At 48.1% G+C, this 24,504-nt stretch overlaps 1 protein-coding gene across 3 annotated transcripts in view; it reads left to right on the top strand.

The window, feature by feature from the left end:
* The window catches only part of Coro1c (coronin 1C), a 74,516-nt gene that overhangs the window by 13,621 nt on the left and 36,391 nt on the right, over positions 1-24,504 (top strand). For 2 of the 3 annotated variants that reach the window (XM_052755054.1, XM_052755051.1), the window contains one exon: positions 14,273-14,472. In XM_052755054.1, coding sequence (XP_052611014.1) covers positions 14,278-14,472 — 195 coding nt within the window. In that variant the 5' untranslated portion in view covers positions 14,273-14,277. Of the gene's footprint in view, positions 1-12,481; positions 14,083-14,272; positions 14,473-24,504 lie in introns of those variants that run through there. The other variant, XM_052755050.1, reaches the window with a different exon arrangement.

Genomic DNA, 24,504 nt, shown 5'->3' with positions numbered 1-24,504 from the left:
TTATTGCAAATTTACTTGGTTGAGTTCTTGAATAAATTCAGAATATTTGCAGTATGTGATGGACATGAGTGTGCCAGAGTCAGAGTATTAGGAATCTTCCTCATTAGTCTCTGCATTACTGCCCTGAGACGGGGTCCTCCCTGAACCAGATGCTGCCATTTCAGCTAGGCTTGCTGGCTAGAAGTCTCTCAGAACTTGCCCGTTGCAGCTCCACAGTGCTGGGGTTCCAGGCAGGTGTAGCTACCCCTGGGTTTTTTGTTTGAGACAGGGTTTCTCTGGGTAGCCCTGGCTGTCCTGGAACTCACTCTGTAACCAGGCTGACCTTGAACTCACAGAGGTCCGCTTGTCTACCTCTTGAGTGCTGGGATTAAAGGTGTGTGCCACCACCGCCTGGCCACCCCTGGATTTTTATGTGGGTGCTGGAGATCCGGAACTCATACCCACATTCTTGCAGAGCGGGTTGCTGCATCTCCCCAGCCCCTTGTTTTGTTTTGCTCTGAGCCCAGGCTTGCCTCACACTCACTGTGTAGCCTCAGCTGGTCTTGCAGTTGATACCCTCCTGCCTCAGCCTCTGGAGTCTGAGACCAAAGGCTACTGCACCTTGCCCAGCTAGGGATTCTTTTGTAGTGAGTTTAGCTTTAAACAAGAACTAATCTCACTTCCGGGTGGAAGTTTGCGACCATCTGAAGTCATTGTCAAAGTGGATTCGGGAAAAGCCATGTGTGTATCCAGGTAAGCATTAGCGTTCCCTTCAGTGCCCCTTCCTTCAACATGCTGGCCACCTTGCAAATGTCCTCACTACCCTGGCGGAGTTGGTGCAGAGGAAGCCTTGGGGACTCCTAGTCCAGCCCCAGAGGAATTGGAGTGCAGGTTAGTGAGGTGGGGCGGAGTGTCACTGCTTCATCTGTTCCGCCCCAGTCACTAAGAACTCATTTGTACACACTGTAGTTTGAAAAATGGTGGGCCTCAGTGTTATAAATGGCAACAAAAATGAATTGTTTTGTAGTTGCATTTGTGTGTTCGTGGGTGTTTGTATGTCACTGTGGCAGTTTTTAGAGTTTACTACATTTGTGTATCTGTAGGTGTTTGTTATTTCTGGTACTTTTTAGAGATTCCTACAAACTGTAAATGCAGCTGCTTATGAGAGTGTTGCTGTCACTTGTCACTGTGCTTCATGCTCTCCTCTGTGACTAGAGAACTCTCTCTGTCTCTCTGTCTCTCGTGTGTGTGTGTTTGTATGTGTGAGATGGTTGACTGATGAACCTGGGGCTTCCCACATGCTAGGCAGATGTTTCACCTCTGAGCGATCCCTCAGCCCCCAGTCCTCTAATTTTAAAGCAGCAGGCCCTGCTGTCGTGTGAAAGGTCATTGTTTTTGTCCTGGTTTTGAGCACCTGGCTGTGATGAGAAGGGTCTTTGGAGCAGCTGCTGAGGTGGGAGGTCATTCGTCCTCGGCTCTTGCTTTGGGAGGGGTGTGCTCTCAGCCATCTGTCTGTGTGGATCAAAAGTGAGATGGTTCACTGGGTGAAAGGGCCTGCCATGCAGCCTGGCCGCTGAGTTCAGTCCTCAGAACCCACAAGGTGGGAGGAGATGTGGTTCCCACAGTTGTTCTTTGTCCTCTACACACATGCAGTAGCGTGTGTGCCTCTGCACTCATAGTGAATGACTTCCTTTTAATGCCAGGATCAATTTTGATGCCCTTCTTATCAGTTAGGTGTTTGGAACCCAGTTGGCTTTGTCCTGGTTCCACTGGAATTGCCACTTCCGGCCTGGACAGCGCTCCCACCTGCATCCATTCTCCATCTGTGTTCAGAAGGAGCTATTAAAATGCCACACTGATTACCCCATACACTGGACTTCTTAACAGTGGGGTGTGAGTGTGTCAGGGGGCAGTGCATGTGCCTCCCAATGCTTTGCAGGGAAAGATGAAATCCATAACATGGTCTAAAGCCTGGTGTGATCCAGGCATGCTGGTGTCTCACCCTCTGTTTGCTTCATCCGTTCTGCACTGCCACATCTCAGGCTTTCTGAAGCCAGCCGTGTTCAGACTGCTTGGCTCTCGTTGCAGACTCCCATGCCATTGTCTGCCTCTTGTCCAGTTCACCTCTGCCCTTGCCTAGAGTTCAGCTCAAGGGCCACTTTTGTGACAGCGGAGGCTTGTCAGTCTCCCACAGTGTCCAACATGGTCCAGGCACATGGCTAGGGCTTAAAAGTCGTTGTTGAAGAAATGAATGAAAGCTCTAAGGACCTACTCAGCATTCACATTTAAGTGTGTCGTGTGGGACCTCGTGGATGCTAGAGATGAGTTTGTTCTCGGAGGCCTACGTGTGTTTCCTAGGGAGGTGTGTATGAGTCTCAGTGATGGACAGTCTGTAGACTTGGACTTTGTATGATGATGAAGAAACAGTTCACCTCCGTTTCCTAATTTGTAGCTGAAGAAACAATAACCAGGCGACCAGAAGGACTTAGGCAGGTAGGTGGCAGTCAGGATAAACTCGTCTGTCACCAGAACCATAGTTTTTTGTGTTCACATGCAGCTTCCTATGATATACCCTCCGGAGTGTGTATTCATGTATCCCTGCTGGCATAGGGTATCAAAAAGACGACCAGAAGTCTTCAGCTGAAGCTAAGTTTCTGAAAAGCTGAGATAGTGTCTGACTGCTTCTCCAGGCCAGCCTACCACTCTGGCCTTCCCACCTCAGCATCCCTGGGCTAGGGTTATGCCTGGCTAGGTTTTGTTTTGAGACGCTGCTAGTTTTATCTATGACTAGTCTTTAGAGGTTCTTTATAAACGTGCCTTCTTATTTATCTTATTATTCAGATCAGAGAATTTAGTAATTTCATTTCTTGAAACAATGAAATTTCCAAAGAATTATTAAAACTTTATTGCAAGAGGAAAAACTCCATTGACTAAGTAGTGAAAAACAGACTTAGCAAGTTTGGACAGTCTATTCAGCCAGCCCCCCACCCCCCACCCCCACCCCATTGTTGATAAGAAAAGTAGGTCATCAGTATAGCAGGAGTGTTTTGAAGCAGTCTGGGCTGTTCATGTGCACTCAGCCCAAGCACTTATGGGTTAATTTGGCTCTTTACAGAGGCCTCTGGGAGACGCCTGCAGCCATGGATGGTTTCTGGGCTGCCACTGCGTGTTCTCTGGGGTGGAGAGTGCCTGAGCTGTCTTCAGATGTGGCCCAGGGATGGGGGAGGCAGTTGTTATCCTAAGATGCTGGTGGTAAGCAGAAGAGGGAAGGATTCTGAACACGCATCTGTGCATGCTAGCTCTGTAATAGGAGTATGTACTTCTGACATTGGAGAGCTGGGGCTGTCTCCTAACGCCCTGCTTTAAAAATCACAGAATCTATTTGTCATTCTTACACATTCCACCTTAGGTGATTTACACTGCCTGTGATGGCGCTTTTCAGAGGGTCTCTGGATGTAAGTGTGAGCATGAATTCTTGGTCTTCACAGTTGCATCATGCTCCTATCACCCACAGTTCATTTCTTGTCGGATGTGATGTGGAGCAGACGCTTGCATTTTCAGTGAGTTGCTTATGTTTCACGTCAGGTTGTCTCTAAGTTTTTCCCCAAAAATGAGTACGAGTTGTAAAATGTGAAGGTTCTAGAAAGCTTTGAAACATGTAGAGAAATGTCAGCACACATTAGCCTTTAGGGACTGCAGTTTTGGTGCATGCATGTGCCAGCACGAGTGTCAGTGTGCATGTGTGTGCACAGGTGTGTGCATGTTCATGTTTCTCGTGCTTTATGATCATCCCATGTTCTCACACAGTTGAACACAGTACAGTGTTTAAAATCAGAAGTGAAGATTCACTTGGGTGTGGCAAATGCTTTCTTCGCTTCATCCCATTATAGTTCATCCATAACCATTTCTGTATTCTGGCTTTTCCATTTTTACTTATGCTTATAAAGTGTAGGTGCACCGAAGTTCCATATTTAAAAACCGCACCACCAGCAGCACCCAATGGAAGGGCTCTGAGGATGGTAGTGTTCTGATTCTGAGAAGCAGAAGGGGTGCGGGTGTGGAATTTAGTGCTGAGAAAGCAGGAAAGCTGACTGCCCATCCTTGGTGACTCTAGGTTACTGCGACTCTCGGTAACTCTCTCTCTCTCTGGACCAGTTGCATGATGTCTCTGAGAGAGGGTTGGAAAGTGCAGAGCCTGGGATCAAGAGCTTTGTAATTCCACTTGAGTGTCCTGTGGCCCGGGCCAGGCCCCTCAACCACAGTTTAATTCTATTTTCTTGTCTTTTTGTTTCCAGAAACATTTTAGAACCAAATTGTTTTGGGTTGTGGAATTGAAACATGCATCTGCACTGGGCATGCCAGTCTGTCCCCTGGGTAAGGGGCAGGTCCTGGGAGACTTTCATGAGTGTGATCTGTTCTTACCATTCTGTTATGAGAGGGTGATACACACCAAGCTTATCCTGGACCAACGAGCAGCAGCATGCAGAGCCGCCCCCCCCCCCCCCCAAGCTGTGTCTCCGAAGATCTGCTGTGTGTGTGTGGTCTTCTTTCTAAAATAGTTTTTACCAGAGGCTCCGGGGTTAAGAGCACTTGTTGCTCTTGCAGAGGACCTGGGTTCGGTTCCCAGCACCCACATGGTGGCTCTCTAGCATCTGTAACTCCCACTCCAGGGGATCCTATATCCTCTTCTGACCTCGGGCACAAGGTGTGCATGTGGTACACAGACAGATATGCAGACAGAACACCCATACACATAAAATAATGCATATTAAATTAGATAAGTCCTGTTTTCTTTAAACTAGGTCTCATTGTGTGGCCCCGACTGTCTTGGAATTTGCTTTGTAGACCAGGTTGGACCATGAGCTCACAAAAAACCACCTCACCTGTCTCTGTCTCCAGAGTGCCAAGATTAACATGGCCTGTTTTTTCCTTTAAATGTGTCACGTGAATCTGTTAGTGTTGAATGTAGTAAAAATGCGTGGTTTGTTAGGATTCTTAGAATGTCACTGATGGGCTTTAAGAGGAGTTGAAGAAGGTCGGCCTCCTCCTCCTCAGTCCGTGTTTTAGTCAGGAACCATTCCATGTCTGCTTTCTTTATCTGCTTTGTGAGTGTGTGCTTTGTAGTGGACAAGTTACTACATCTTACTTCTTAAAAGCAAACTCAGGGTTTAAGACGTTTGCTTCAGTTGCTGTCCTTCCTTTCTTTTTAGTTTATTTTAAAGAATTATGTGTTTGGCCTACATATATATCATTGTACCACATGTGTGCCGATGGCATGGGATCCCCAGGACTAGAGTTACAGACAACTGTGAGCAATCATGTGGGCCCTGGTAGTTGAACCCAGGCCCTCTGGGACAGCAGTCAGTGCTGGGTGGTGGTAGCATGCACCTTTAATCCCAGCACTCAGGAGGCAGAGACAGGAGGATCTCTTGATTTCGAGGACAGCTTGGGCTATAGAGCTAGTTCTCTCTACACAGAGAGACCCCGTCTTGAAAAATCAAAAAGTAAAATAAAATACACATCTGGTCTCCACTGAAACATGCCTGTTATAAAAACAACAGCTTCTTGGGTGTGGCCTTTCCCTCATGGAGGCTTCTGTGGTTGCTTCTGGCTGAGGGAATCCAAGAGGTCTGCTCTGATGCACTGGAATGGTGTCTGTAAACCTGCTGGCAGGTTTTCCCTAATGGGGCTTTCCTGGATGTGTCTGGCAGGATGTGTTTCCTTTCATATGCACCACAGAAATACACCTACACCAGTCTTTAAACAGACACTTTCTCAGTAAACAGGAAAATGTCGAGATGGCCGTCCTTTGTTTATGAGATTGGTGAAGGTAGACCAAGAAAATAGAGAAACATTTGCTTGGGTGTTTGAGTGCACTTTATTTCATGCCTTGGCAGTTTAACAACTCTATCCTATCTGTATTTTTCTCAAGTACCTTATTGTACTCCCTGTGAAGTAACTGCAGGCCCCTGCAATGCCCATCAGCAGCCTCGGGAGTGGAGATTGTAAGAGCTGTTGCAGCGGAGTCAGCCCTTAGCCATGGGGGGTGCTGGCTGTCACTTCTGGTTACGATGCTTACCCAAAATACAAGGAAATTTAAGAGTTTTTGTTTATTTGGGTGTTAGGAATAATGAATAGTACTTTTCAGGGTTTAGGTTTTCTTTATTTGGAGTCAAAAGCAGTGGTATATACTGTCTGCTACTAACACCTTAGGAGGATGGTGGCACAGGCTGGAGTCCCAGCACTTGGGAAGTCGAAGCAGGAGACTGCAAGTTTGAGTCTAGCCTGGGCTACATAGAGAGGCCCTGTCTAAGAAACAAAACAAAAGCCTGGATTGCTGGATAAATCAGTGTTACCTACAAACCAGGGCAAAGAGACAGATGGCTGTTTCTGAGATCAAGCCAGCCCTACCTAGAGAGGACATCATGTGGGCCTCAGGCTCACTCTCTCCTGGGCTGGTCAGGTGTCCTAGTTAAGGTTGCTATTGCTGTGTAGAAACACCATGATCGAAGCAACTCAGGAAGAAAGGGTTTATTTGTGTACACTTCCACATCACTGTCCATCACCAAAGGAAGTCAGGACAGGAACTCACACAGGGCAGGAACCTGGAGGCAGGAGCTGATGCAGAGGCCATGGAGGGTACTGCTTACTGGCTTGCTTCCCATGGCTTGCTCAGCCTGCTTTCTTATAGAACCCAGGACCACCAGCCCAGGGACGGCCCAACCAACCATTGGCTGGGCCTTCCCTCATCAATCACTGATTAAGAAAATACCTTACACTGGATCTTATGGAGGCATTTTCTCAGTTAAGGTTCTTTCCTCTCAAATGTCTATAGTTGATAGAAAACTAGTTGGTACATTAGATAACCCAGGCTGAGTTCAAACTCGTTATGTATATGTAGCCAAGGATAGTGTAATCTTGCCTCTGCCTTCCAGGTGCTAGGTTACAGGTGAGTGACATCACTTCTGGCTCTGGTGGTTTTTTATTGTTCTTCTTCCTCCTTCTCCACCACAGCCACGGTGCCATCTGTGCTGTGTAGCCCAGGTTGGCCTCAGCACAAGTGCCTCCTCCCTCAGCCTGTTGAGTAGCTGATGACGGCATTCTGTTTTTTACTTTTTAAACCCATTCGAGCCTTGGGTGGCCTGGAAGTCACTGTGTATCCCAGGCTAGCCTTGAACTCAGAGATCCACCTGCCTCTCCCTCTCAAGTGCTGGGAATTAAGGCGTGTGCCACCACATCCAGCTACATTTTGTGGAAATTAAAAGACATTTTCATTGCCTCCTACTGATTGGAATTTGTTGTGCAATCTGTTGAACATTTCCTTGATTTGCTCAATGACTTAACTACACCATCATTTTAAACTGTTTTGGTTTGTGTGTTCCTGCGCACATGCACGTCAGTAGACAGATGCATGTGTGTTTTCAGGGAGGCCAGAGGTCAACCTTGGTGTTGTTCCTTGCCGTGATTTTGAGACAGTCTCCCTGGGACCTGGGGCTGACCAGCCATTAATCCCTAGCACTGGGGTTACAAGTGTGCCACTATGCACAGCCCTCATGCATCAATTTTGGGGACAAATTCAGGTCCTATTCCTTATATGCCAAGTGCTATACGGACCAAGCTGTTCCTTGCCGCCCTGTTGTTTTGTTGATTTTTGGATCTGCTCCTGATCCCATGGTTGACTTTAAACTCTGATCCTCCTGCCTCAGTTCCCATCACGCCTGGCTCACTGCCCTCTCATTGCTGAAATGTTCTCAGCATTTGCAAAGGAAAGGTCTTGTGTAGGTAGGCGAGCTTATACCCGACAGACCTCATGAGCGGATTCCTCTCTGGCAGGGCATTTAGAATTGTACCTGTATCTCCTTGTTCAGGATTGTTTCATTAATTTTTTTTTCATACAATTGAGAGTTGGGGTCTCTTAGAAAACATTTCTGTTTTTTGACTTATTGTTTGATCACTTTGAGACAATATAATTTAAATAATACCCAAATCTGATAAGACATTTTACTTTTTTTTTTTTTTTTAGTTTAGTTTTTGATATCTTAGTTTTCCAGCTGATCTTTTGAATACCATTCGTCAATACTGGCAGCCCTTAGGAGTTCTAGTCTTTGGAATAGTTTCCAAATTTTTCTCTGTTTGAAAAAGATGCTAATGTTTCTGAGGTGGGAGAACACAGAATTTTGTAGAGTTCTTGGTTACCAATGTTCTTTTGTATGAAAATTATGCTCGTGTGCCCTCCCACTAGGGAATTGATTGAGATTTTCTCTTTGGGTAGGGAAACTTGTTAGTGGAGTCAAGTAACAGTTGCTAATGTTTACAAAATAGTGTGGAATACAGAGTCTATGCTGGGTGCTGTACAGATTAAAAACAAATACACCTTTATAGAGATACTCACATGCCATGCATTTCATCTGCTTAAATCATAAGGTACGAAAAGTCAAAACAAAACCAGAGCCATGTGCAACCATTACCACAGTGGCTTGGGAACATTTTCATGACCCCTAAAAGAAGCCTGTGGTGCTGGAGAGATGGTTCAGCAGTTAAGCACACCAGGTGCTCTTGCAGAGGGTCGGGCATCCAGCGGAGGTTCACAACCCGCCTGTAACCCCAGTTCCAGCGGGTCCGGTGCCCTCTTTTGGCCTCTGCAGGCATTGCACACACGTGCACATAAACATACACAAATAAGTCGTGCCCTCCTCCTCCCTTTTTGAGATAGGGTTTCTTTATGTAGCCCTGGCTGTCCTGGAACTCACTCTGTAGACCAGGCTGACCTTGAACTCAGATCCATCTGCCTCTGCCTTCAGACTGCTGGGATTAAAGGCATGGGCCACGACACCCGGCCAAATATATCTTAAGAAACAGCTTCCCAGCTAGGTGGTGGTGGTGCAAACCTTTAATCCCAGCACTAGGGAGGCAGAGGGAGGTGGATCTCTGTGAGTTCAAGGCCAGCCTGGGCTACAGAGTGAGTTCCAGGAAAGGCTCCAAAGCTATACAGAGAAACCCTGTCTCGAAAAACCAAAAAAAAAAAAAAAAAAAGAAAGAAAGAAAGAAAGAAAAAGAAAAAGAGCTTCCTGTCTCTTTTCTTCAGTTCTTACCCCACACAGCCCCCAAACTTCTGTCTACATTTGCCTAGTTCAGGCTTCCTACAAATGAGTTAGGCAACGTGGGTCTCTGTGCCGTCCTTTTGTTACTATAACATTGCAAAGGTCTCTCCATGCTATAGACTGTGCCAGTGCGTTCACTGCTAAGCAGCACTCCTCTGTGGGTAATAGCACTGTATCCATTTGTCCAGTGAATAACAGGCGCTTGGGGTGTGCGTGTCCTTTGGATGCTGGGATTCTGACTTGTTTTCAGTTCTCTGAAGTGCCGTGTCAGTTGCTAATTCTGCTAAGGTGTGAGGAACTAGAAGGCTCTTCCAGAGCCCAGAGCACCCGACACATTTGAGGTCTCAAGCAGCCCACATTTCTATCAGCTCTTCTGACTTTTGGATTTTCACCACTCTGGGTGGAGAAGGGGCCTTTTGTTGAGGGTTTGGTTTTCATTTACCAAGTGACTCTTAATGCTTAGTACCTTTTCCTGTGCATACTGGACAGTGATGTGTTTTCTTTGGGCTTTTAATCCATTTGCGGAATGGTTATATGCCCAGGGTCTTGTCTTACATATGCTAGGCAAAAGCAAGATCTCCTGTAGCTGAGGCTGGCTTTGAATGCCTCATCTTCCCGTCTCTATCTCCTGATGGCGTGTACCCCATCACGCCTGGTGAGTCCATTTTTAAGTAGGATTAGTTGGTCATGTTTCGTTACCCCCCTCCTCCCCTCTCCTTTTTAATAAGTTCTTTGTATATTTAAGGTATGAGTGAGTGCCTTATCAGATTTAAGGTTTGTAACAATTGTCTGTGTATGTTTTTATTCATATAGTTAGTGTGTGTCTGCTATGATGGATGTACCATGGTACGTGTGTGGAGGTCAGAGGCTAACGTGGAAAAGTCAGTTCTCCTTCATCTCTGAGCCATTGTGCAGGCCTTGAGGGGGTCTGTGTGTCCCGTTCTCTTTTGTTGCTTGTGGAGTTACTTAAGCTTCTTTTGCCATCCAGGGCCAGGGAGGTTTGCTTCTGGAAGCTTTGTAGTTTCAGTTCTTGTGTCTGTGCCCTGGACCCACTTCATCATCATCATCGGTTGGTTGGTTGGTTGGTTGGTTGGTTGGTTGGTTTTCCAAGACAGGGTTTCTCTGTGTAGCCCTGGCTGTCCTGGAACTTGCTCTGTAGACTGGGCTGGTCTCGAACTCACTGAGATCCACCTGCCTCTGCCTCCCGAGTGCTGGGATTAAAGGTGTGCGCCACCACCGCCCGGCACATAGTCCTTTTTTAACGTTGTGATTGGAATTGTTTAATTTCATTTTCGGATTGCCTGTTGTGAGTGTATAGAAGCATGACTGGTTTTTGTGGATTGCTCTTGGTTCTTGCACTTGGCTGCATTTGTTTGTCCTGTAGTACGGACTGAGTAGAAGTGGCCAGAGCACAGCTTTGTTTCGTGTATGAGCCTAGAGAGAGTGCCTTTCAGCACTCAACATTGTGTTAGCTGTGGGCTTTCCTTCTTGTCTTCATTGTGAGGAAATACCCTTTCATTCCTCATCTGCTGAGTGTTTTGTCGTGTTTTGTCAAACACTTTGTGTCTGTGGTGCTCATGTGAGTTGTATCTTTCTTCTGTTGGTGTGGTCGGTCCCATAATCACTTTTCATATGTTGAACCAACTTTCCTTGCATCCCTGAGGGAGCCCCACTTGTTTGGTGTGTAATTCCTTCTCGGGTGTTGCTGGATTTGCTTTCTAACATTTTGCTGAGGATTTTTGTCTCCATAGTCATGAGAAGTGCTGGCTTGTATGTCGTGTGTGTGAGATGTCTGTTTGGTATCAGCGTGTAGGTCGCCTAAGAGTGCTTCCTGACCACGTAGTCTTTGGAGGTGCTTGTGAAATTGGTATTAACCCGCTTTATAGACTTTGGAGCCACTGAGCCTGGGCGTTGCGGCTTGCATTCTCAGGTACTACTCTTCATTCTATAGGTGAGGAAGTTGGGGTTCAGAGGGGCGAAGTAATTTGCTGACAAGTGGCGGAGTTGGGGTTGAGTCTGGGTTGTTTTAGGCCACTTACTAGGATGATGGCATTTATACCGGATGTCGTAGCAGAGCGATCTCTTAGGACTGTCCCTTCATGGGTGCTCAGGTAACCATCACGTCAGCTTTGTGTGTGTGTGTGTGTGTGTGTGTGTGTGTGTGTGTGTGTGTGTGTGTGTGTTCCTGCTGTCAGGTGGAGACTCTGACACAGGGTCTGTGGCTTGCCCTCGGGAACTGTGGTCAGGCTCTGCCGTTCACACAGATGCTCGCAGGTTCTGGAGCTTGCTCCTGGAACTGCTGTTCTCTGTCGTGTTTGAAGAGCCAGAGACTTTCTCTGCAGCTAGAGCAGCAGGTGTCACGTGTGGACAGCGGGGCTTAGATTTGGCCCTGGGCATGAATTGGCTCGCACTGCCCGTCAAGCCCCACTTCAACATGGCTGAGTCAGCTCAGCCCGGGAAAGCTGGCTGCATCTTCTCCCTGCCCTCTCAGCTAACGTTGTGTTTCACTATTGAATGTAAGAACCCGTGTATCCTTTTGCCCGGACATAATTAGAATGAATGTGAGCTTGACTCTGTGTAAGGTGGAGAGGACTGCTTGGTTTGTTAAGGTTCAGTGGCCCAGGCTGGTCCCTTGACTTGCTCAACTGAGGATGACCTTGAGATCCTGTCCCCCTGCCTCTGCCTTCCCAGTGCTGGGATTATAGATAGGCACCGCTATGCCTGGCTTGAGACATGCGCTCTTTCCTGCGGTGCTAGGGATTTACGGTACGCTTCAATCCTGTGAGCGCCTCCCAAGATGCTCAGCTGAGTGTAGAGGATGCCCAGGGCAGCCGCTCAGTGACAGGCTTTTCTGAGATGTCTGGTCAGGTGTGCTCTCTGGTGGGCTCCGTTCCTGTCCCAATCCCATGTGTTTATACCCGTTTATTCCCTTGTGTCAGGTTTAGGGCTTGGGGAGGGAGTGGTGGTAAGTTCTCTCTCTCCTCTCTCTTCTCTCTCAGTGGTACATTCTCTCTTTCTCTCTGTTACTTGTTTGTGTTGTTTGCTTTTTTTTGTTTTTTTTTTTTCTTTTGAGACAGGGTTTCTCTCTGTAGTTTTGGAGCCTGTCCTGGATCTCGATCTGTAGACCAGACTGGCCTCAAACTCACAGAGATCCACTTGACTCTGCCGCCCTAGTGCTGGGATTAAAGGTGTGAGCCACAGGCTTTTTCTATTGGGTTTTAATTTTATCAATTTGTAAAATATTTTAATACATGAAGAATATTGACTGACCTAGTACAGTCTTTTTCTCTTCTGTGTTAACTTTTTAAAAGATTTATTTTTATATATGTGTATATGTGAACATGTGTTTGGGTGTCCATGGAGGCCAGAAGTGGGAGTTGGATTCTCTGGAGCAAGAGCCACAGGCAGCTGGACGTGTGGGAACCAAATGTGAGGTCTCTGGAGAGTAGACACTCTAACTGCTGAGCCATCTCTCCGCCCCTTAACTGACTTTTGAAACACTCACTGGGAGATGCTGATGGGGACTCCAGCCTTAGTGACTTGTACCGATGGCTGTGCGGGCGGGCGGTGGCTTCTAAGCGTGGCCAGTGTGGAGGTGTGTGCCCTTAGTTTGTGCCACCGTGGAAGCTGTCTGACTCGTGCCTAAAGAACTCGTACAGTTTCACACTGAAGGCAGGCTGCTGGCTGAGTGTGCATCCTTAGCGTCTCTAGCAAGCGCTCAGAGCGGACATCCCAGGAGTCAGCAGGGAAGGTCTGGCAGCAGCTGGGCTGCAGGACACAGGGCTCTGTGGCCTGCCACCGGGCTTTGCCCCGGCATTGCAGAGAGGACACTTGTACACAAGCCTTGCAAAGGTCGGAGGCTCCGGCATAAGCAAACTCTTCTGCTTCTAGTAGTGGGTTCAGGGCCACAGGAAGGCTGCTGGAGGACAAGAAAGAGCACTGCCCACCACATGTCCCACTGGGCACAAATGGACAGGTGCTGGCCTCTTCTGTTCACAGTGATCTGGTTTTCAACAAATTTGTCAGGGTTTGGCCACATGCCAGTTCCACTTAGCTTTATGCACGTTGCGTTTGTCTTTTGAGCAGAATGTCATACAGAAGCAGACAGGAAAATTACATCAAGTGCCGGCTAGAAAACCTGAGGTGGGTGGGGCCTTGGCCTGAAGCACAAAGCTTCCTGTGTTCATGTCCATCTGGCAACCCAGTGGGATTTGTCTGAAATGACCCACGAGGAGTCCAGGACCTGTCACCCACATTCCCCGTGCCCAGCTTTCTCTGCCAGAGGTTGAATGATCTGACACAAGACCCTCATTCTGTCTCCTGTTCTTCACACTGGCCTGTTCCCTTCCTTCTGTCCAGCCGCCGCCAACATGTCATCAAGCTGTCTTTGACTGCCCTGGCTTCTAGCCCAGCACCTGGCTCTTAACTTTTTCCTGCAGGATGGCACTGCCAGTCCCACTGTCTTGGGAAGGTGGCCCCCATCAGCCACTTCCCATTTAATTGCTTCTCCATTTTCTAAGACCTGGCTCTTGACTTCACGGCAGCCTCAGGTCAGATTTCCCCTTCCTCACTGGGACACTTAGCAGCCAGTGGTTGGTTTGGGTTGCTCTGAAGGGCAAGCCTGCTTCAGGAGGATAGTAGCAGGCCCTTGGAGGCAGGGCAGCTGCTTCTGTCTCCTTAGTCTGCATAGTTGGTAATGTAGACTTGCTCTGGGGAAGCCAGCACAGTGCTCAGACAGAGGAATGCTGATGTCAGGAGGAGGAGGGTTTGTGGAGACTGGGAAATGACCCTGCAGGCTGAGGAGAGAGCCACCAGATCAGAACTTGTTTGGGGCCTTGGCTTCACACCTACAAGGTAACTTCACTTTGGCATTTTCCTGTCTCCAGAATAGGAAGAGTGGAGTGATTCCTTCCCCTCCCCTCCCCCGACAGACGCATTTTCCTTCATGATCTGTCTCAGTCTTTCTCCTGAAATTAAAACCCATGGACCGCTTCTGGACCTTGTAAGTTTTTCCGACACGTTTCGCAGTGGTTGCTCTCTGCTCTGTGTGTCTGCCCTGCAGAGGGAGCTGGGTTTGCAGTCTGGCTGCTCTTTAGCACAGTGGACAGAACGCCGGGGGGCTCTGTTTTTCCAGCTTGCCTATTGCAGCTTTGGTGGCCCATGGTTCTCATGTGGTTCTCTGCTTTTCCCAGACACGATGCGGCGAGTGGTGCGGCAGAGCAAGTTCCGGCACGTCTTCGGACAGGCGGTGAAAAACGACCAGTGCTATGATGACATCCGAGTCTCCCGAGTGACCTGGGACAGTTCCTTCTGTGCCGTCAACCCCAGATTTGTCGCCATCATCATAGAAGCGAGTGGGGGAGGAGCCTTCCTGGTGCTCCCTCTGCACAAGGTGAGTGGCGCCCCATTCTGGAGCTGGAGGTACAGGCGGTTGGTCTCTAAGTTGCCTCGTGTGGGTGCTGAGAACTGAGCTCAGGTCCTCTGCCAGGGCCAGCAAGTACTCTAACCCACCGAGCCATCTCTTCAGCCCCTGGGTTTTGGTTTTTGAGTCGTAAATGGAACATGAGCTCAAGGAAACGTTCTGAGGGAAGGTTGTAGCTCAGTGGTAGATGGTTGTATCTCGTTGTTTAGTGTGCACATGACCCTGGTTCCATCCCCGTTGTCAGGGCAAGGGTGTTGGAGGTGTCCACACAGACACACAGGATTCAAATTTATCCCAGTTCTGGTAACACGTCACAGCATAGGATTTAAACTGTTTAACAAGGGGCACAGTGACAGGCCCTGACTGAGTGGCTCTGTGTGCACTTCACCTCAGCGTGTCCCCACTGCTCCTCTCCTAACTGTCTCTCATTGAGCCCTGGCCCAGTTGGGCATGAGGTGGAGCCTCTGTGCTCCTGTTCTCCTTAGCAGTAGGAGGAAGGGGTTTGTTGAGTCCCGAGCTCTAGAGGTAAGGTTTAGTGTCCAAACACTGCCATATAGATGTAGGCAGATTTGTCTGTCCTCCCTGCCAGCTCCCAAATAACCACTTGGAGACGTCTTATTAATTATGAAAGCCTGGCCCAAAGCTTAGGCTTGTTCTTAACTAGCTCTTATAACTTAACCCATATTTTTATTAATCTACATTCTACCACGTGGCTTTTACCTCTATCCCATTTTGTGTGTCCAGCTGGTTCTCCAACTGTCTGACTTTCCCCCCTTCTTCTTCCCAGCATTCTCTCTGTCCTGAAAATCCTGCCTAGCTACTGGCCATTTAGCTTTTTAGTAAACCAGTCATAGTGACATATCTTCACACAGTGTAAAGGAATATTCCACAACATATAGGTTGTTTTGTGTGTCTTTGTATGCATGTGTCTGTAAGCATTTGTATGCTCATGACACGTGTATGCAGAAGCTAGAGGCATTGGATCCCCTGGAGCTGAGGTCACAGATAGTTGTGAGCCACCTGGTAGACAGAGACTAGAACTCAGGTCATCTGGAAGAGCAGCCAATCCTCTTAACCACTAGGCCATCTCTCCAGCTTTGTATTCCTTAATTAGTACCGAGGGACAATCAGGAAGTTGGCTTTTTATTACTAGGGCTCAGGGCGGCCATCTGAGAGGACAGCCACAGCCTGTCAGCCAGGTCAGGGACTCATGGTCTGTTTGGAGTTAAGGCATTTTTCTTTTTATAAACTGAGCGACAAATTCAAGACATTCTTTTCTTCAAAGAAATGGAACAAGCCAATTAAGAAGCCCAAAATAAACTCTGAATGGCTAATCTTCCGCTGAATTCAGACAGATCCTTCAGCTTCCACATCCACAGAAGGTTCTGTGAGTCCATCTTTGCTTTTGCAAATCACGGGAGACTTTGGACCTCACAGCACTGACCGGAGATCTGTTCGGTGTGGTTCTTACCTACATTAAGTGGCCTGCATTAGTCACTGGCCTGTTACTCTGTAATCATCCTCACGGGAATGAGAATCGAGTGAGCCCTTTGAACCAAGTTGTTACGCTTCAGCTGGGAGATAGCTTAGTGGATAGTGTTAGCATGAGAACCCGAGTTCCGGTCTCTAGCATCATGTGATAAGCTAGGCTCAGTGATGCATGTCTGTAACCCTGTCATTAGAGGGGCAGAGGAGGAGGAGCCCAGGGGCTCACTGGCTGGCAGTCTATCCAAAATGGTGAGCTCCAGATTCACTGAGAGACATTGTCTCCAAAAATAAGATAGAAAACAATATAAGACACCTCCCATGTGCACACACACAGGTGAGTGCAGCCATACATGTGTGCATGCACACATGCACATATATCCCTCAGGCATTTCTTCCACAGCTGGAACACTGTCTGTAAGGCTCTGCCCTGACCGTCGTTTGGAGGAGGAGCTGACAGTGACGTAAACTTGGTGACAACATTGGAAGGTAGACCAGGGCTTGATGTTCCTGCCCTCTCTCATCGGAGGCTCCCAGTACCCGGTGCTTTCCATTAACATTGACAGTAGAGCAGCATTAAGTGCCCTGTAAATTCTCTGTGTCAGAATGGCTCTGAGGAAAGAGTGAGGCTGGGAATGGAAAAGCTGTGAAATGATCTTGGCAGGGTCACCTTGTAGTGGGACATGGATCTGTCATTGTGTCCTTCCGTTTCTTTCCGTAACTTTATAAAAGTGACTTTCTCAGCCCTGGTAATTCTATCTGCTCTTGGTGCATCTCCTTTCCTGTGGCCGTCAGCTCAGAGGCAGGTTCTGATGGGTTCAGGATTCAGAATCCATAAAGCAGATGTTGGTGTTGCGTGGTTTCCCCTTCCTGGTCTGACATATAACTGCAAGGAGCAGATGCCAGGGCCCTGCCCAGCAAGAGAGGGTGGTGGTCAGTCCCGGGGCCCTCAAGAGGCGCCCCTGTGGCCCTGTGCTGTGGGAGCAAGGCCTGGCCATGAGACGGCATGTCAGCTGACACTGATGTTTCTGTTCTTGCTAGGGTGCTGCCTGGCTCCTGGGCATCAATAGCTGTAGAAAACAGGACTGTCCTCCATGTTGGCAGGAGGTGCCGACCCTGTAATTTATGTCCAGGTGTCTGGGTCAGGATGTGGACTTGACACTGTTGCTGATACTTGACTGTCACTCTCCATTGTTGTCTGACTATTACAGGTGATGGGTGGTCGATTGGTTGTAAACTCAGCGCCTGCCCAGTGACAGCATTTCTGCCCTTCAAAAAAAACTTGCATCTAGTTTTTGTAGTGGTCAACCCCAACTCCTTGGTGGGGGGAGGATTGAACCTCAGGCCTGATTCATGCTAGTTAAGACCACTGTCACCAAGCTGCACCCTGACACCCCCGCCCCCAGCATTGTGGTCTGTTTTCTAACCTGTACCAGAAAGTATCAGATTTCTGCTACTGGCCCTGTGTGGTGGTACACACCTTTAATCTCGGCACTTGGGAGACAGTCTAATAGTGAGTTCCAGGCCAGCTGCTGTCTTGGCACCCTGTCCTACCCAAAGAGAGAGAGAAGACAAGAAGAGAGCAAGGACTTGAGCTCTTGGTGAGCACTGACTTATTGTACCTGTTACAGCCTGGAGTTACTCTAAAAGAAATGAGAGCTTGATACGGCTTTGATTTCATTTTTAAAAAATTACTTATTTTTATGTGTGTGCGTGTCTTGCCTGCATGCATGTTTGTACAATGCCTGCAGAGGCCAGAAGAGGTCGTTGGAGCCCCTGGAACTGGAGTGAGCCTCCATGTGCATGCTGGTAATTGAACATGGGTCTTCTGGAAAGAGCAGCCAGTGCAGCCAGTGCTCTGACCCACTGAACCACTGAGCCATCTCTCCAGCCCTTAGTTATGTTCTTAGTCCCAGTGGAGGCTTCTGGTGATGCTTCGGGGCTTTGTACACAGCAATATTGAGTGTGCACAAACTGATCAAAGGGATCGTGACCTTTCAGAGAGTCTCACGTTTAAAAGCTAGTATCTGCCCACAATAAATCACATTATTGTAATCTCAGAGTTTTGTGATTAGATCCTCAGAGAATATAAATGAGTTAGACAGTCTCTGTCTTCCAGGACTTAGGATCCAAAATGTTAATAGTAATGGGACAAATATACTGAAGAGAGTGTGTGTGTGTGTGTGTGTGTGTGTGTGTGTGTGTGTGTGTGTGTGTATGTAAGCTCACGCACAAGAGCCAGCACACACATGAGCAGTCAACACGTTGGATCATGTTTAAGTATGTGATTTATGAGTTTTTTTATGTGGATGATTTTATTAGAGGAAGTAATTGTTAGAAGTCCCTGCTTGAGGAATAAGGAGCGTTCCCAGCTAAGGTGTGGTGGCTTGGATTAGCCCATGTGAGCCCCGGCTCTGCTGTAATGTTGCTCAGGCCGTGGCATGCCACTCTGCCATGACTTCTGCGGGTGTGGCTTGGTGTATCTCCTTGCTCTTCAGTCCTTCAGTGGATGAGTAAGACATGGCGGTCGTACTGAACACAAACAGGCTTTGTGGTCTTGGCCAGCACGAGGAATAGTTTTTCCCTTGTCACAGTGTCTAAGCTGCTTCATCTCCAGCACGCAGGTTTTCAGTCCCCTGAGCAGTCTGCCAGGTTGGCAGGAACAATTTTTCTTCTGTGGAATAGCCATCCTCGTGACACACGGCTGAAGCAAGCTTCCCCTCCCTGCTGTGAATCATGGAGACTCAAGCAGTCACGGCAAGCAGCAGCTCCTGTCAGGCACACACGCGAACTTCGGACTTCAGAGAGCCGGGTGGAGGGCGCCCTCAGAGCCGTGTGTGCTTGCTCTCTGAGTACTCCCTAGGATGGGGATACACACCGCTGGCTCCTGTCTCCCTGGTGCCTCCCCTCCCCCTTGACTGCTCTATTGTAAAGGACCTTTGTGTCTTGGAGTGGCTGCTGATTTCCTTGGTGCAGTGACTGTCTAGAGAGGTATGGGCCATGATGGGATAGGTGTGGCTGGGGCTCTGTTAACCTTTGTGCCACTGTCTCTGTGTCCCTTCAGCGTTGCTGGACAGTACCTTTTATTTATTTAAAATATATATAGAGTTATGGAGTGTGTGTGTGTGTGTGTGTGTGTGTGTGTGTGTGTGTGTGTGTGTGTGTGTGTTTCATGGTGATCGTTCTTATGGGGGTCAGAGGACAACTTGTGGGAGTCAGCTCTCTCCTTGTACCATGTAGGTTTTGGGCAGTAGTCTCCAGTTGTCAGACTTGGCCACAGAGCCCGGATCTGCTGAGCAGTCTCATTGGCCCCTGCACAGTACTTTGAACCCACAGTTAGATCTCCCATTACCTTGGGAACGTGTAGGACTGTAGGGATTTTGCTTTGTGGCTATAAACTCCAGTCTTAACTCATTTTGTAGTCTGTCTCAACTATTGATTTGTGAAAAAAATTCAGCAAATGCTCCCAGGATGTACAGAAAACGATAACTGATCGTTTTCTTGGTTCTCGCAGGAATGGCACAGAGCACCTGCTAGATGCCTGAGAGAACCTAATTCCCTCCTCACAGTGGCTGCGTTATGACATTAAAAATGGCTGTGTTAGACCCTTAAGACCCAAGTCTCAGATAGGACCAGGTTTGGCCAGGGCCTACTCTAGAGTTCTGTTGTGTTTTGGAGAAGAAAACTTGATTGATTCCAGTCAGTATTCTGAGTGTCTAATAATTGGTCTCTTCTTACTGGTCAGTACTCAGGTCAAAATTACCTATGACTTGTTGAGCAGAGAAAATTCCACTTTGGATTTTCTTAGTTGCTCACCATGCCGCGGTACCACAGGCTGCACCATCACACCGCCTTGTGATTACTTTCTTGCCCACTATAGACATTTGATCAGATTCTCTTGACTGGCTTGGGTAGAGGGTACAAACCAAATGACTATTTGTACAGGCCTCTCAAAGTCTCTCCAAACTGTGTTGTGGGATCAGTCTCTGAGATGGCGTCTGGTGATTCTCACTCCTGGTATTTATTTGTGCCATTGTGTGGGTCTCTGGATGTGGTGGAAATGTTGGAGTGTGGCTTCTGAGAGTAGATCATAAAGCTTTAATAGCTTCTTTGGAGCGGCCATATTGTAAGGACACTCAAAACAGCTCTGAGGAGAGGCTGGCTCATGGACCCTGCAGCAGCCACATCAGTAGGTCATGTGGTGCTGTAGCTCATTAGCTTATTCAGGACAGACCTTGACCTAGGAGACCCTGACACAAAATACCACATAACCAGTTTTGAATTCCTGATATAGAAACTTTGAGGTGATAAGTGTTCATTTTTAGGCAATTGAGTTTTGGAGTAACTTGAGAGGCAGGCAGCAGCCATAATACAGATATTGTCAGACTATAGTCTTTGACATATAATGGTTGTTTACGCTCCATATGTGAGTAATAAGAGTTGTACTGACTAGTTTTATGTCAACTTGACACAAGCTAGAGTCATCTGAAAGGAGAGAACCTCACTTGAGAAGATGCCTCCATAAGATCCAGCTGTAGACTCGAGAGGCAGAGCCAGGCAGATCTCTGTGAGATCGAGGCCAGCCTGATCCACAGAGCTAGTTCCAGGAAAGGCGCAAAGCTACACAGAGAAACCCTGTCTCAAAAACAACAACAACAACAAAAACAACAAAACTAAAAAAACAAAAAAAAAAAAGATCCAGCTGTAGGTCATTTTCTCAATTAGTGATTGATGGGGGAGAGCCCACCCCATTGTGGGTGGGGCCATCCCTGGGCTGGTGGACCTGGGTTCTATAAGAAAGCAGGCTGAGCAAGCCATGGGGAACAAGCCAGTAAGCAGCACCCCTCCATGGCCTCTGCATCAGCTCCTGCCCTGTTGGAGTTCCTGTCCTGACTTCCTCTGTGAACAGCAGTGGAGGTGTAAGCCAGATGAACCCTTTCCTCCCAGTTACTCTAAGTCATGGTGCTTTGTCATAGCACTAGTAACCCCAGCAGGACGGGCTGTCGTCAACTACCATGCCTGCTCTGGGAGTTCTGAGCATTCTTACCTTAAAAGAACTATGGATGGAGAATATAAATGCATATGTGTGTGTGTGTGTGTGTGTGTGTGTGCGTGCACGTTAATATAAACAGTTTTTTGTTTGAGATAGGATCTTACAGTAGTGTAGCCCAGGCCCTTGAAACTTGTGCTGGGTTATTACAACTATTTGTTTATTTATTTTTAAACATCAAAACTGATCTTGTTGTTTACTCTATAGATTGGTAGGAAGCAAGTCTGCTTCCCTTGTAGGAGTGTTTTGTTTTGTTTTTTTCAAGACAGGGTTTCTCTGTGTAGTTTTGGTGCCTGTCCTGGAACTCACTCTGTAGACCAGGCTGGCCTTGAACTCACAGAGATCCACCTCGCTCTGCTTCCCGAGTACTGGGATTAAAGGCGTGTGCCACCACTGCCCGGCCTGCAGTGTACTTAATGTGCACACAAACAACAGAACAGAAAGAACAAGATGTCTGGTGTCAGAGGTCAGGTCCCAGCAGAGGGTCATGACAATGACTAGTCAGAACCCATCTTGACTGAACTAGACACAGACAAATAACAAAACAAAAAAGATCAAGAAAAACAAACAAACAAATAAGTAAGTAATGGGAAAATAGCCCTGTGCTAACCCAGCTGTGTGCTGCTGTGGTATGGCTTTGGGTTGCAGTCTGCTGGCCTCTGTATGTCAGATCCCAGCACCACAGAGCTTAGTGTTCCCAAGACGGAAACCCTCCTGCACAGGAAGATGTTGTAAAATTCATTCAGAGCTGGACGTGCTGGCACACTCCTTTAATCCCAGCTCTTGGGAGGTAGAGGCAGGCAGTCTCTGTAAGTTGGAGGCCAGCCTGGTCTAGAGTGAGTTCCAGGACAGATGGGGCCGTGTAGAGAGACTCTCAAAAAGGAAAAAAAAAATCATTATTCATATCCAGAAAATGTTTTTCTCCCCCAAGGCTTAGGTCACAGACTTGAGGCATTCAAAACACAGCTACCTCACTCTCAAGTAGACTAGTTTGTGCCCAAGAATTCTCCCGGTTCTTCATTCTGCTTCTCCTGAGGAGAAACTGTGAGACCCCAGCCCTGGGTGGTGCTGAGCATCACCTGTCCTCATGGACGCCAGCTGCCAAGCACCAGGGATGATCAGACAGACAGCCCCTTGCCGGCCTGCTCTGGAGAACTCCTGTTTGTAGAGTGCAGTACAGAAGGAGGTGGTCTAGAGCATCCTGAGGTCCCGTGGTGACACGTGACACTGTGCTGCACTTTTGTAGTCAGAGGCACACCCCCTTCACGATCCTGCCATACTCCGGATTTAATACTCAGCACACCCGCCCTATCAGCCAGCTGCAACTCATCATCTCCATGAGCCTATATCTGTTCCAACAGCCCAGCCAGGTGTGCAGCCGCCCCGGGTCTGTGGTCAGGTGTGCAGCCGCCCCGGGTCTGAGGTCAGGTGTGCGGCCGCCCCGGGTCTGTGGTCAGGTGTGCAGCCACCCTGTGTCTAAATGTACTTCTTCATATTCATGGTTCTGACCTTGGACCACAGCTCAGGATGTGCGCACCAGCCAGTCAGTTACACTTAGCATGATATCGGCCAGCTTATCGTATATGTCGTCATCAAAATACAGCACTAGGGCTCCTTTCCATCCAGTGAGCTTCAGAAATTCATGCAGGCTGTTCTGTTTGTACATCTGGCCTCTCTATAACTTAAGGTTCATCCCAAAGTCAGAGCTGTTCTCACTGACCTTTCAGAAGGGCCCCACATATCATAAGGAGCTGGGCTTCTTAGTCCGGACTGTGACCTCTGGACCAGGTCCTGCTGACCTCTCCAGTGATGTGCCTCACCTTTGTTCTTGAAGATGCTGGGGCTGGTGGCAAGGAGTATCTTCTTGAGTCTGCTCAGCAGAGTGAACGGACTCTTCACTGTCTGCTTCGACTGATGTGGCCGCCTCTTACTGACTCCTCCACATCTTTATATGGGTACACAGGCTCCTCATCAGCTCTTCAGGAGTTCACAGGACAGCAGGGTCATCTCAGGCAGAAAGATGTCCCTGAACTGCTTTGGTGCTCCCTGAGAACTCTTCCCATAGAAGTCATTCATTCACTTCAAAGGGTATGTGGGATCTCTTAGGGTGCCAGTCACTTCTTTATCAGGCACAACACTGAGGCCTCTGTGGACACTACCCAGATGGCTGTATTGTACGGTGTCAATCTTGATACTGTCCAGGAATCACAAAACTTGGGTCAGACTCATACTTCCTGGTTTCCACAAGACAGTGGTGATCGATCTGAGCAACGTTGAAGATGAATGTGTGCAGGCCCTTCGAGAACAGCACCAGGGTGTGATTTTATCCAAAGCCATGGTTCTTGGTGTCCAACAGGCTTATCTCATTGTCTGAGGAAATGTCATCTGGATTGAACACATTGCTCGTGGTGGGAAGAATTAATGGATTGGCACTTCACTTTGTCTGCTGGTAGTGCCCAGAGTAGGCTTCCCATCGCACACAAACTCAGAGCATGGGCAACGTGCTGCCACTTCCACACCCCGACTGCTGCTCCCAAGGCCATGTCTGCTGCCATTTGGGCTGACAGTGGGGTTTGTCTAGGGAGTTATTGTTAGAGTTCCTATAACAACTGCCCTGCATCTGCCCTAAAGCTGGAAGATGAGGAAGACAAGGACGGTTGTTTGTAAAGCCCATCACTGTACAGTCTGAGAATGGGCAAGTGTTCTGCCCCAGGAAGGCAATGATGGTCACATCTCTCTTCAGACTGAACTCGAAAGTGTAGGTTGGATTTCTTGGCTTGGGGGAAATGGCATGCTAGAGGAAATGGATCTGGTCATTTGTGTGTCACATAACCCAACATTGTAAGTCAGAAGTAGTTGAAAGCAGCTTTACAGTAGAAAATCACACACTGGTTGGCTTTTTCCCCTTCATTTCTAGTATGAATTGTTCAGAATCGTCATTTTCCTTGAGAGCATGTGAAGAACCAGAGCAAACGCTCAGGTCCTGTAACAGCTGCAGCAGCCAGGTGTCTTCCTTAACCACCTCAGGAGGAGGCAGGGACTCCACAGTCCACCCAGCCGTGTTGGGAGGGTGTCCTCCAGGACCGGCTGTCCAGCTTTGTGCTTTGTTTGGCTGCTGTCTTTCCCCTGCCCTGCAGAACCTGAGTCTGGGATGGAGTGTCCCATGCTGCAGTCTTCCTTTTTGTTGTTATTTTTTTCCTATTATGTGTGAAGCACTGGGGAGTCTTAGGGGCTTGTTGTCTAGTTGACTCTGCACTATCCCTCCCTGGATGGAAAGCTGAACAAGACAGTAGCTTGGTCTTCGTGCCATCGGCCCACGAGAGCGTCAGGTGTTGGGTCTTGGTGTGTGCCATGCCTTGTGGTGGTGATGAGATCCCAGCAGCTCTGTTCTGAGGGCTTCCCTGAAGTGCTAGGCGCTGAGCTAATAAGTTCCTCTTTCACAGGCGGACTCAAAAGGGGCGCAGACT

The sequence above is a fragment of the Peromyscus californicus genome, unplaced genomic scaffold (assembly GCF_007827085.1).
Source record: "Peromyscus californicus insignis strain IS unplaced genomic scaffold, ASM782708v3 Scaffold_2__1_contigs__length_46816999, whole genome shotgun sequence".
Classification (NCBI taxonomy): domain Eukaryota; kingdom Metazoa; phylum Chordata; class Mammalia; order Rodentia; family Cricetidae; genus Peromyscus; species Peromyscus californicus.
This window is presented reverse-complemented; position numbering and strand designations above follow the sequence as displayed.